The sequence below is a fragment of the Pelodiscus sinensis genome, chromosome 5, assembly GCF_052426305.1.
Source record: "Pelodiscus sinensis isolate ZL-2025 chromosome 5, ASM5242630v1, whole genome shotgun sequence".
Classification (NCBI taxonomy): Eukaryota; Metazoa; Chordata; order Testudines; family Trionychidae; genus Pelodiscus; species Pelodiscus sinensis.
The window spans coordinates 66,186,518-66,200,650 of record NC_143056.1 but is presented as its reverse complement, the minus strand read 5'-3'; the positions used below and the strand labels follow the sequence as shown (position 1 = coordinate 66,200,650).

Below are 14,133 nucleotides of genomic sequence, written 5' to 3'. Positions count from 1 at the left end.
CACCACGCTGGGTTGACCATAGCATCCCTAAAAGTGCACCGGGCGGCTGTTACTGCCTTCTGCCAGTCTGTGGATGGCACGTCTATATTCTCGCACCCTACCGCCAAGTGGTTCCTCAAAGGGTTATCTAACCTCAACCCTCTCCACAGGCCTCTGCCACCTCTATGGGACTTGGACCTAGCTCTAGATACCCTCACTAAACCGCCTTTTGAGCCACTGGTGACAGGACCTCTGCCTATTATTACAATGAAGGTTATTTTTCTACTGGCAATTGCTTCGGCCTGCAGGGTCAGTGAACTGGTGGCCCTGATGGCAGTACCACTGTACGCTGTTTTTAACAAGCATAGTGTAGTAATATGGCCATACTCAGCCTTCATTCCTAAGGTCTGTTCTCAGTTTCATATTAACAAACCCATTGTTCTTCCGGGATTTTTCCCTAAGTCTCATCCCTCCATTCAAGAGACATTACTGCGTACCCTCAACGTGCACAGAGCACTAGCCTTTTACATTCAGAGGACTCAGGACTTTAGGAAGTCCCAGCGCCTTCTGTTATCTCTCGCAGATTGCTCTAAAGGACATTCACTATCCTCTCAACACATCTTGAACCTCATAGTGGCCTGCATTGAGAGATGTTACACTATCCACAACAAACCACTTCCGACAACACTGAGGGCTTATTCCACCGGAGCCATATCCAAAGCATTCCTCAAGGGAATTCCTCTTTCGGACATCTGCCGCTCGGCCACGTGGTCTTCTAATGCCACCTTTATGAAGCATTATGCTATACTACATCATTGGGCCACAGATTCAGTAGTGACCTAGGTGGTGCTTTTCACAGCCATTAGACCATGACTCTGAGACCCACTGTCCAAGGGTTCTTAATCACTGCTACAAAGTCACCTACAGTGGTGCACCAATGGGGACATCGCTCGAAGAAGAAGTTAATCACCTTGTGCAGTAATGATAGTTCTTCGAGATGTGTGTGTCTGCGGGTGCTCCACTACCCGCTCTCCTCTCCACTTTTGAGTCTCTGTTGGTAATTGTCTCTTTCAGATACTTGGGTGGGCAAGAGGACCTGGCGGAAGCCGGACCACTCGCACAATAGAAGGGGCGTGAATGCCACGAGATGCTAACTGCGCATGTGCGGTCTGGCTGACTACTGCTATTGAAGACTCCGAACTGCAGCACTGGGATGAGCCCAACACCTACAGTGGAGCACCCACAGGTCTCAAAGAACCATGGCCCTTTCCCATGATGGGCCAGTGCCCCACTTGGATCCCTCCTCATCAGTCATTTCTGGTTACAATCAATGACAGCAGTTTCTATCTACCAATATGAGGACTCCCAGTGTTGCTCACATTGATGGCCATGAACTAATTATAGCTGCATTGGGTAATTAAAAAAACTTGTTTGATTATATTCATAAATTTATATTGTGGTGATCTCCAAATACATATGAATAACATTTCATCAAGTTATTTTTGAAAACATCTCCTGCAATGAGGAGTAACGGTAGTTCGAATTAGGAGCTTTAATTCGGACTACCTAGTCCGTGCCGCGTGTAGTCGCGGGCAGGTAGTTGGAACTACAGAGCATTTAAAAATGGCGGCGCCCGGGAATGTGCAAATGAAGCCCGGGATATTTAAATCCCGGGCTTCATTTGCAAGTTTGAATGCCTTCATTAGCCACCCTAGTTCGAACCAGGGTGGCAATGTAGACATACCCTTACTGACAGTGTAATATAATACTTATTTTATTTTGTACCATAAATATGAAGAATAAGCTATTACAAAGTAACTGTCTAGTTACACTGCTACTGTAATGTTTTATTTGCCGCAAAATACAATAGGACGTCATTACTATTCTCTAGCTATCTGTTCTATAGCTCTAAACGTTCAGCTTTATCTGTGAGAATATGCCATTTTCTCAGCAGAAAGAAAGAAAGACAGGTATTCAGCATCTAGAAGACAAAGAGAGAGAGAGAGATTCTGCCAATTACAGTTGCTTGGTTCTGCCAAGTTTAAAAGATCAGGAGGAGAAAAGACACTGGAAAAAGTTCCTATAAAAGAATAACCCCATTCTGTGGAGAGTTAGGGACCAACTAGCTGCCAAAGAAGGTGCTTCTGGGGAAAATGGTTGCTTTGGTGTTGTGCTTACCCCTTTCTTTGAATTTCTCAAATCATTGCTGTGAAAAATAATTGTGATAGTAAAAAATAATTTTAACAAATGCCAGATTGTGCCTTAGCTGTTCTCTGATTTAATATAGCCGAGGCGTAGCAGTATCTTCAGAATGTTCAGAGAGACTTGTATGCTTCTTGTCTTTTCTTAGTTTAAACTTCAGACTTCCTGAGATTTAGAACCAAGACTCATTGGAGAATGATGATGATAAACCTAGAATACATCTTGATTTTTCTAGGAAGCCTCTTTTGAGGATTTGATTCCTCTTCAAAACAAATGTTGACCTAAATAGAGGATAGTTTTCTTCTGGACCTAAACCATGTGTGGATATGCAGCACACCATCTTGTCATGTACATTTGAGCCCCCCATTTTATTTCTTGCAGTAATATTGTACCAGCAACATATATGGGAGACTGAAAGTAAACAGTCTAATTGACATTTGCCTTTGCTCCGTCTTCTGTACTGTAATAGGTTTTACATGCTGCATTGTGTCATCCAGGGCTGCCAAAAGAAATTCTGGGGCTTTGGGCAAGGCGGTGAGGGGTGGCTCCGGGCTCTCACAAGGAGCAGGACTTCAGGTGCAAGGGATAGGGATGAGGGGCTAGCCTCCCACAGCCAGCCCTTCAGTGCTGCCCAGGGTTCTGGTGCTGTTTTAAAGGGCCAGGGCAGCTGCCACTTTTGCCCCATGCTGCTGCTGGCCAGGAATAGCCCATGAGTGCTGGACTATGGGCAACAGCTCGATGGTGCATGCACGCACACAGCAGACACAAGACACTGCCACTATTGTGATTTAAAGGTGACAGGGAGCCCCAGATAGCTCAGAGCTCCCTTGCCAAGCCCCTACTGCAATTTAATTACTGCAATTTAAAAGCAGCAGGGAGCTCCCAGCCTCTGATGTTGCTACCATGGCAGCAATAGTGGCCAGAAGTCCAAGCTCTTTGAAGTCATGGGGGGCAGAAAGGGGGACCTGGACAATTGCCTCTCCTTCTGTTCTCTCCCCCCCCCACTCCCCATTGGCATCCTGGTGTGATAAGATGGCTTACCTTCTACGATACTGAAAAATATTTGATTCTTATGTCTGTGTTTCTTTGATAGCCTCGAGCTGTTGCGGGTTTTCGAGGAACAGTACGATATGCATCAGTCAATGCTCACAGAAACAGGGTGAGTATCTGTACTTATATCAAACAAGTCTGAGTTTCTAGCAATTAAAAACACCATCAATTGAGTTTATAGTATAAATATTGCTTCATTTTCTGTATCCCTCTGTAAAAATTATTATATAGAAAGACTGTGGCAGATATTTAGGAAAGAATAGGTCACGTTTGTTGTCCTGTAGATAGCTGAATGTCTTAACTTCATAATTGTGTTCTGATTGCAGAAATCATTATAGTAGTTTTAATAATTGCCATCACTGTTTTAATCATACCACAGGATAGTAGAACAGGACAGATGAAATCATCAGGTGATAACTTGTTATATTTATAGTATATTCTACTTATCATCATGATCTCAGTATATTAGAGAACTTTGGACAAACTGCTATTGCCAGTGTGATGACATTTCACTTCAATAAAAGGATGTACATCACTAATCATATTTTAACATATTTCTTCTAATTTTTTCTGTGCTTCTTGTTCTTCCATCTGAAGTTATGAGAAAAGGGAAGAGTGTTTTCCTACTTGCAGTATTATAGGGATCTATTTTGCTATTTTTATTCTATTCAGTTTTACTGGGAATATACAATAGTTAAAAGAATCTAGAGCCATACAGGATCTAGCAAAGCCCATTAGTTCTGATTGCTTAGTAGTAAGGTAACTTACAGCACTTATGAGAGGTAACAAAATTTCACCTCTTTTTTTTTCACAGGAAATGGGAAGGCATGATGACCTCTGGTCCCTATTTTATATGTTGGTAGAGTTTGTGGTTGGACAGCTACCTTGGAGAAAAATAAAAGACAAGGTAAAATCTAGAAATAAGAACCTTAGATGTACATTGGACATAAACACCTTCATAAAAAACTACTCAAGAATCATTGGTTCATAAAATTCCAATATTACATTTTATAGCCATTTCTACTGATTCCTCCTCCCCCTTGCTTCACAGTACGGATGTCATGGCATAAAGTGCGGTGGAGTGTTACAAATGGTCTTAGTTTGAAAGAGAATTTAGACAGAGCTTACAGTTTTTACAGATATATTATAGAGTGCTTTTTTTCCTTCTCAAACCTTCACAAATCCCTTCATTTCTAATTTGACATTTCATCTTGGAAATAAACATTCAGTATTTGCTGTTAGACAAAGATAGCCTAGCAGATCTGTGGTCATGTTGTTGGGCAGATGTCTTATAGGAAGTATGCAAAGAAAAAACCGTTTCTGATGGCCTTTGTCCACTACTTCTTTCAACATATTTTGAGTGTATAGCATAAGCAGAAGCACTTAATGATGAACTTGGCTATATAGGTAGATGAAGATGGGCCGTACAAATGACTGCTCCTGTTCATCTGACTTTAAAAATCACAAACTACAGGCAGTCCCCAACTTACGTGGATCCAACTTACGTCGGATCCCTAGATACGAACGGGGTGAGGCAACTCCCGCACATGTGCAGCAGCATTCCTGGGGCTCGCTCACCTGGGTCCTAGGATCCTCCTCCTCCTCGGGCCGGCTCTGACTGGGGTCCCGCAGAGCTGCCGGGCAGAGGAAAAGTGCCTCCCCACGCCCGCTGCCCCCCCCCACCCCTCTGCCAGCAACAGGCTGCCCCCTCCCCTGAGCAACAGGCTGCCGAACAGCAGACAAAAGCAGCCTCTCCGCCCCTCCTCCCCCTATACATGCTGGGCTCCCTGGGCAAACAAAGACTCCACCAAAACAAACAAAGTGCTGGCCTCATTGTGTTAGCAAAAAAAGGATCCTCCTCCTAGAACCCTGGGTGGTGTGTGGAAATAAAGCTATTAGCTCAAAGCATGGTGCAGAGCTGTTTGGTATTTGATGAGTTACTCCTTTAGTCCTGAGTTTGTCACAGGGACAGAAATAGATGTGAAATCTTCTGAACAGGGGAACAGACAGCAAAACAAACATTAGAGGGGAGTTAACCTTTCCCTATGCTATCCAAAACTAAAAAAAATGTTTGGCTAGATTTTCCCCTACAATATGTACCAGTTCCGACTTACATACAAATTCAACTTAAGAACAAACCTACAGTCCCTATCTTGTACGTAACCCGGGGACTGCCTGTAATTGAAAGGGAACTGAATAAAAATACTGAAAAAAAGACTGCTTTGAAGACTAATTATGTATCAAAAGTGAACTGAAGTTGATGACATAATAATACTTTTTAATCTCTGTCTATGTTTCTAGTAGAGTTGTGAAGTCCAATTATAATCAGTGGTGTCAAACAGCATCAAAACACACACACAGAGAAAATTAATTAGCATTTAAATATTCAGTTGGAGGTTTAAAAATACATTGTATGTTGGTGCTGAGGGCAGTGGCAGGATTTCTGATCTTGCTGTAACCTGAAGGATTAGTCATTTATTTGTATACCCTTCAACTCTGGCCAGAAATATTGCACTTACTGACTGTGATATATAGTGTAAATACTCTGCAGTTGGGAATGGAGATGTACTAATGTTTTTTGTACTAACTGTTCTTAGGAGCAAGTGGGCTCCATAAAAGAGAGGTATGACCACAGGCTTATGCTGAAACATCTCCCCCAAGAATTCAACATTTTTCTAGATCATATCTCCAACTTAGATTATTTTACAAAACCTGATTACCAGGTAAGCCTTTTTACTTTTTTATATTTCTAATTTTTTAAATAATTTTGTTTCACTTCATTTTATCATAATTTGTCTTCCTTTGATTGGAGCCTGCATCCATAATGATAAAGATTATAGACTGTCCCATTATAGAGCTATTGTAATAGCCCATCAGGTTCTTTGATGAAGTTTGGCAGTTTGATTCCATGAAAGTTTGAAGGTTACATCATTGATTTGCTTAATGTCCTGAAATGGGCCACAGTATTAGTGATTTAATTTTTGTGATGGTTGGATAAAACCAGGGAGTTTTGTAAAGAGCCATATTTTATCTACAGCTGAGATATGAAGGGTAATTCCATTTGTAATTCCTTCTGGACAATTCTGTGTGCCCTTTGAACTCCTCCTGGTTGTAGTGCAAGTGTTCACAGGGTTGCCAGCTGTCCAGTTTTGAACCAGACAGTCCAGTATTTGAGCTTTCTGTTCAGGAAACAAATTGAGAAAACATAAATGAGAAAATATAAATGTCTGGTATTTTCTAAATAAGATGTAATGTAGATTGTGATGTAATGTCAGGTTTGTCCAGTATTTTTGTTGAAACCATCTGGCAACCCTAAGTGTTCAGCTAGGTTGGATTCTGCAAATATGTGGGAGACGTGGCATGGAGAGATGGAAGAAACTGTAGTTGCTGTGTAAAAGAATCTGGTGAGTTGATCTGTGGTTGGAGTTATTGTACATGAATTGGCAAAAGGGAGGAGAGAAACTCAGTCATTTTGGTGGTAACTGATAAAGAAACAGAGGTATTGCTCAAGACTTCGGTTCTCTCATTCCATCTATCCATCAGTCTTGGAACAATAAGACAAGAACACATGTAGATACACATTCAGGAGTGTCACAGGGTACACCACTCACTGCTGGACTGGCACCTCCCCCATTTGCACACCCATCACTCTGTCCACCTGCAGCTCTTCTCACAGTGTCAGCGACCTCTTTGTGTTTCTTTGGCTCTTTTACTGTCTGTGTTCTCCCTCCCGGGGGAGTCTAACTCCTCAGTAGTTCTAGGCAGTCTTCTTACTCAGGTCCTCTGTGCTACTCACTCCCCTGTACTAGGGGAACCCAGGTCCACCCTTTTCTCCAGGTCCTAGTCAAGGGACTCTCAGCTCAGCAATCTCTACCATCACTGCTCTATTCCTGGGCTTCTTCCTACCACTAGTTCCCTTTTTCTTCCTGGGCCTACCAGATCCCAAAGTTTATTTCCTCTTTCCAGGGAGTGACAGTAGTCTCCACTCTCACTTCTCCCTTTCTCCTAGGAGTAGCTGCCTTTTCTGTCACTTTTTCTCCTTTCAGCTCCTAGGCTTTATATATCCTGTCTATTCCTGGCTATATAAGCCTCCTTAATCAGCCACCTAGTGGGTTAATTGGCCTATCTGTCCTGCATTAATCCCTTCAGGATGAGTGTGGGGAAGTCATCTCATCACAAGGAGCTTGAACAACTCTTGCCAGAAATATTAAATGAAATGTGATCCTCAGTCACATGTGATATTAGATGGTAGACCATGGAGTTTGAAAATATGATTAAAAAACAGGCTATATGACAATATGCACCCTCATTTATCCTCTACACATTATTGTAATAATCTTTGTACAAAATATGCCTTGTGAGGTATCATTTGAAAAATAATTCACCGGTTGATAATTTCATGATGAAATATATGTAGTAACATTATATATAAAGTTATATACCTCAGCTGAAATTAGGTCTGAAATGTGTTCACCAGAAAAGTTTGGGTAAACCAGTTTCTTAAAGACACCTGGCCTCTAGCCAATGTCTGTTGGAGGACAATCACCTAAGTGGCCATTCTTTGGCAAGGAAAGGGGTTAGAAACAAACAGAATTGCATCTTAGCAAAGAAGAGCATGAAACCTCTTCTACAAGACTCCTTGTCTCCATCTTCACAGCAGGAATAAACAATATATAGGGATAATCCTGAAGAAAATGCTTTTTGAAGGGGGTCTAGACTGAAAAGCGAGAGACAAAGCCACCCTAAGAAACCCTCTTTCACCTAAGAAGGCAAAAGAAGCAACATTTGGAATATGGGAGCAGATCTGGGCCTGAAAATTTGGTCAACAGAGTTACTGGAAACATGTGGTCAAGGATTTCAATTTGGAAGTTTTAGTATGAAGAAGCATTTTATCTTCATTTCACTTGTAATAATTTTTTACTTTAATGCATTATATTCATACTTCCTTAAAATCTTTTTGTAGTTAAATAAACTTGTTTTATTATTTAGAAGAAGTCCATTGTTGTGTTTAAACTAATTGTGTGGATAACTCCATTAGCAAAGTGTTGGATTTTGATCCTCTTAAAGGGACAATGGACCTAAAATATCTGGATGGTCCATAACAGGATTGGGGAGTGCAGAACACACCCATTTGAGAGGGAAACTTTGAGGCTGGGATAGTGGTGGAGTCATCCTGCAAATGGTAACAAAGGCTATTGGAAACCACAGTGTTCTGGAAAGTGTAGCTATACACAGACACTCAGGATGTGATTTGAATGCTATTTGTCTTTTTTTGAGGAGCCCAGATTTGGAGCTACAGCAGCAGAGCATAGCGAGTCACCACAGGTTTCAGGGCATAGCCCCTCACTGGTCTTGATTGCATCCTAGAATGGCATAGGCTGTTACAACCACAAAGGGAATTTGAAGTCATGGCATGAAATGTGACATTTTTATAAACTGGTTGGTAACTAGCAGAATTGTGGGGCCATAGGAATTGGGAATGTCATTTTAACTTCAGGGAGTTGAGGCAGATTTGGCAAAGGAATCAAAGCACCCCAGATATTTGGTGCAGGGAATCTTTGTTCAGGTATACACCAACTGAATTGATGTAAGATTTAATGAACAAATGCAGTTTTGGCCACCAGAGATTTCAAGAGACCAGCCTCTATCTTTTCCAGTGACTGAAATGGACAATAAGGAGAGAATCATGATATAGGTGGAACATCACTTGTATATGGTTGACTGTTTGGAATATAAATCTGCAGTGGGAAATGTGCCCCTTTCAGGTGATTAAGCCATTCTTCAAAAGCAGGCTTGATGGCCAGCAATTCTTTGTCACATATCTTATAGTTTTGCTCAATGGGAATCAGTTTCTGGGGATAAAATGTACGGTGATGAAAAACATCTTGGGACCTGTGCTGCTTGACAAAAGTGTTCAGATCACATAGTTAGAGGCATCTGCTTCAACAACAGAGGGTTTTGTCAGGTCTGGATATACCAATATGGGCACAGATGTAACTGTTTCCTTTATTTGAGCAGAGGCAAATGGAGCTTTGTCGTTGATCTGAGTGGGAACAGGATTGAGTCTCTAGTTCCTTCTCAGGTTTAAAGTGCAGGACAATAAATGTGACTACAATAATTGTCCTTTGTTGTAAACTTCCATTTTTTGTTCAATGGCAATAAAAGAAATTGACCCCTTCTTCCCTGCCCTACCACATTTTCTCCTACTTTTATTCAGGATGTGTGAAAATTGTCAGGATCTAATGAAAACTCAGTAAGCCCCTTTCTGATGGCCTTTCAAATAGACTTGTTTGATTTATAGAAAATGGTATACTGTGTACAGACAAAGTCGCAAACTACAGAGAATGAATCTGAATAAGTGCATCATATTAACTAATTCAGGAATTACAACTTCCAGAAGACCACAGATAAGGATATTCCTCATCAGCATTAAATTATGCTTGGGCCTGTAAAACTAATTAGCTTTCCTCTGGAAAAAAAATTCTATCATACTATTCCACATGCACACATCTCTGCAGTTGCAAAGTAGAAAATATTTATGTGTAACATCTGCTAATTGTGCACTGGTTCTCTTGTTTTCACAGACCAGATTCAGACAAATTAAAGCCAACCTGATTAGATGGCCACTAATGTATCACTATGTATTCTAAGAAGACAGAAAGCAGCAGCAACTGAAGCTCTGTTACTGCACTTGTTTATCAGTTTACTCTGTGTTATATTTATCTTATACCTTTCCTGCATCTGTCTCTAGTAGACTGATGCCATCAACATTTTCCCTTAAGTTGATATCTGTGGAGTATTGTCTGGGAAACATGTTTCTTCTCGCTATAGTTTTTTAACTATTAGTTGCTGCAAAACTGTTTCTTCTGTTGGAAACTAATTTTCTTTATCTACTATTGAGATTGCTGATGAGGCAGCACAGCATAATGCCCACTCTTTTTAAAAATTCCTATTGTTTAATTGGTTTGCTGACATTAACAGATAAATCAAGATCTAAGGTTTTAAATGAGAATTCAAAATACCAAGTATCAGAGGGGTAGCCGTGTTAGTCTGGATCTGCAAAAGTGACAAGGAGTCCTGTGGCACCTTATAGACTAACAGATGTACCGGAGCATAAGCTTTCATGGGCAAAGACCCACTTTGTCAGATGCATGTAGTGTAAATTTCCAGAGGCAGGTTTAAATAGAAATACCAAGTGATATCAAGTTGTTCATGTGCCAGTGCATTTATTTCTTTCATTCTGTGTAGGTTTGCTGTGTGTGTGTGTACTATCCCCACCTTTCTTTATATGGATCACCCTATTAAAGACACAGAAGCTCAATAAGAGATTAAATTGAAACTTTGATAGAGTTTACCTGTTCCAAGGTGAACCCAGGACAGTCCTGTAGACTAATGTCCTTTGGTTATTCATAGAATTTTTATAGCTATTGTGCAAGCTTCCTGACACCTCCCTGCCCATGTGCCATAATCATGAACTGGACAGCCTTACCATTAGGGGTAAGAGTGTGTTGTACTTTCTATGTCCATTACATACCTGGATTACCTGAATTAGAATCAGATGTAAAAATACTTTTGTGGATGTGGATACGCGCCATAGTTCTTTGTTGTTTTTTATTTTTAGAATTTCAGACGTGTAGAACTGGAAAGGATCTTGAGAGGAGGTTACTTAGTCCCTCCCCCATGCTGAGGCATGACCAAATATACCTAGACTATTCTAACTTGTTCTTAAAGCCTCTGATGAACATTCCACAAACTCCATTGGTAACCTATTCCAGTACTTAACTATCTTTATTATTAGAAAGCCTTTCTTGATATCTAACCTGAATCTCCCTTGCTGCAGATAAGTTGATAGTTTCTTGTTTTACTTACCATGGAGGACAATCAATCACCAGGTTCCCCATCAGTCTTTTTTCACAGGATTAAACATATTGAGTTTTTGACCTTTCCTCGGAGGTCAGAATTCTTAAATTTTGATCATTTTTATTGCTCTCCTCTGGACTTGCTCCCATTTGTCCCACATGTTTCTTAAAGTATAGCACCCAATGCTGTACAAAGTGCTCCAACTGAGTCCTCACCACTGCTGAGTACAGTGGAACAATTATCCACAATTTCTTACATCTGAGACTCCTATTATTATAACCCCAGAATGATATTAGACTTTTTTGCAACTGCATCACACTGTTGACTCATACAGGCAGTCCCCGACTTACGCGGATCCACTTACGTCGGATCCGCACTTACGAGCGGAGCTTTCTCGCCCCGGAAGTCGGGGCGAGAAAGCCCCGTTCGTAAGCTGCTCCGGTGCCCCTGGTCTGCTGGAGACCGTCTCCAGCAGACCAGGGGCACCGGGCGGGTTCCCGCGCTTCTGAGGCTTTGCCAGAGCAAAGCCTCAGAAGCGCGGGAACCACTGCTGCTGCCCCTTGAGACCCGGTGCCTGTGGTCTGCTGGGGACGGTCCCCAGCAGACCACAGGCACCCGGACTGAAGCCGCAGCCGCGGGGGGGTCCCGCGCCTCTGAGGCTTTGCCAGAGCAAAGCCTCAGAGGCGCGGGGAACCGCCGCTGCTGCCGCTTTGACTGAAGCGGCAGCAGCGGCGGTTCCCCGCGCCTCTGAGGCTTTGCTCTGGCAAAGCCTCAGAGGCGCGGGACCCCCCCGAGGCTGCGGCTTCAGTCCGGGTGCCTGTGGTCTGCTGGGGACTGTCCCCAGCAGACCACAGGCACCCAGACTGAAGCCGCAGCCGTGGCGGGGTCCCTCGCCTCTGAGGCTTTGCCAGAGCAAAGCCTCAGAGGCGCGGCACCCCGCTGCCGCTGCGGCTCTGCTCCCCGTGTCCCTGGTCTGCTGGGGGGGGGGCGCAGCTAGTGTGCTCCCCCCCCCCCCCAGCAGACCAGGCTTTTGTTTTGGACTCTGGGGCAGAGCAGCTGGGGCGCTGCCGATTGGTCCTGCAGCGCCCGTGGGCACTACTGGGCCAACCCGGCAGCACCCCAGCTGCTCTGCCCCAGGTCCTGATTCAGCCGCTGCTGGTCAGTTTCAGCAGCGGCTGAATCAGGACGTCTGGGGCAGAGCAGATGGGGTGCTGCTGGGTTGGTCCAGTAGCACCCCAGCTGCTCTGCCCCAGGCGTCCCCAAGTCAGCTTCTGCTGAAACTGACCAGCACTGACTACAGGAAGCCCCAGGCAGAGTTGCTCTGCCCCGGGCTTCCTGGAATCAGCTGCTGATCAGTTTCAGCAGCAGCTGACTTGGGGACGCCTGGGGTTCTTAAGTTGATTCTGTATGTAAGTCAGAACTGGCAGTCAGTTTCAGCAGTGTCTGAATCTGGACGCCAGTTCCGACTTACATACAGATTCAACTTAAGAACAAACCTACAGTCCCTATCTTGTACGTAACCCGGAGACTGCCTGTATTCAATTTGTGATTTTCTATAACCTCAAGATCCCCGGTTTTACTATTTAGTCATTTATCCCCCATGCTGTAGTTGTGCATTTGATTTTTTTAAAAGACTAGTAACTATGTCTGAGAGAGAAATTGGATTGGTTTGGCATGACTTGTTCTTGAGAAATCCATATTGACTATTACTTATAACCATGTTATCCTTTAGGTGCTTACCAACAGATTGTTTCTTATTATTTATTGAAGTTTGTCTTACTGGTCAGTAATTCTCTGGTGCCTCTTTGTTTTCCATTTTAAAGTTAGGTACAGGTTGTACCTTCCTTAACCAGGACTCTCTGGTGTGGCAACATCTATGGTCTGTCATGGATCATGGATGTTCCTTGACCACAGAGCCCAAAAACAGGGAGGTCTGGCGGCGGGGTAGGAGAACACTAGAGGAGACTGGCGACTCAGCCGGGAGGCCAGTGTCAGGGAGGTAGCATGGTGGGGAGTTCTGGCCCCACTGGCTGGGGAGCTCCAGCCCCAGCAGCAGCCAGGGAGCTCTGGCCCTAGTCATGGAGCCTGGCCCCAGCCTTCTGGTACTGGCTGCGAAGCTCTGGCCCTAACCACGGAGCCAAACCGCTGCGGAGCTCCAGCCATGGCACTCCGGCCCCAGCAGCAGTGGGGCTGGTGGCAGCTTGAGAGCCCTGGGGGGATGGGACAGCAGCAGGGCCAGGCGGCGCTCTAGCCCAGTGGCAGCCGGGCAGTATGGGCCATGAGGACAGGGACCTTCCCTGGTCTGACACATCCCCCTTGTTTGAGACTGGTCAGGTCCCAAGGTTTCTAGACCAGGAAGGACCAACCTGTAACTATATTTGCCCTTGGTTCTTGTAGGACCTCATTCATCTTGCATGAGTTCTCCATGAGATAATTGCTGATGGTTCCAAGATAGCTTCAGCTAGTTCCTTAACTATCCTAGCCTGACTTTTGTCAGGCTTTGCCAGCTTGAATATATGTAATTTATCTAAATATTCTTTAACCTGTTCTTTCCATATTCTGGTTTGTTGTTAATTAATATTAATTGTGGAATCATTTTGTAGCCATTAACTTTTTAGGTGAAGTCTGAAGCAACATAGGCATAAAATAGCTCAACCTTCTTAGTGTCATCCATTATTAGGTGTCCTCCTTTATTAAGTGGACCTACATTTCCCTTTGTCTTTTTCCTTGCTTTTCATATATATTTATAACCTCCGTTTATTGCATTTTATGTCCCTGTTTAATGAGGTTAGGATGGTACCTAGAGACCCCAATCGAGATTGGTCTTATACTAGTCTAGAAAGTCTGTCTATCTTTGGTGTGATGGTTGACAAGCAAACTCATATATTGTTCTCCACTTTTAGTCAGGATTGGAACTTTCTCTTCATAGTTATCATGGTAAAGAATTATGCCTCACATAATATGTTTCTGGAAACAGTAGCAACATATTTGTTGCTTCTTTAGCTAAAGTTGGGTACTATCCAGGAACAGTTGGTCAAAACA

At 43.3% G+C, this 14,133-nt stretch overlaps 1 protein-coding gene across 6 annotated transcripts in view; it reads left to right on the top strand.

The window, feature by feature from the left end:
* TTBK2 (tau tubulin kinase 2) overlaps positions 1-14,133 on the top strand; it is a 169,682-nt gene that overhangs the window by 114,490 nt on the left and 41,059 nt on the right. For all 6 annotated transcript variants that reach the window (XM_025190893.3, XM_075927247.2, XM_075927244.2 and 3 more), the window contains 3 exons: positions 3,275-3,340; positions 4,046-4,138; positions 5,829-5,954. In XM_025190893.3, coding sequence (XP_025046678.1) covers positions 3,275-3,340; positions 4,046-4,138; positions 5,829-5,954 — 285 coding nt within the window. The remainder of the gene's footprint in view (positions 1-3,274; positions 3,341-4,045; positions 4,139-5,828; positions 5,955-14,133) is intronic.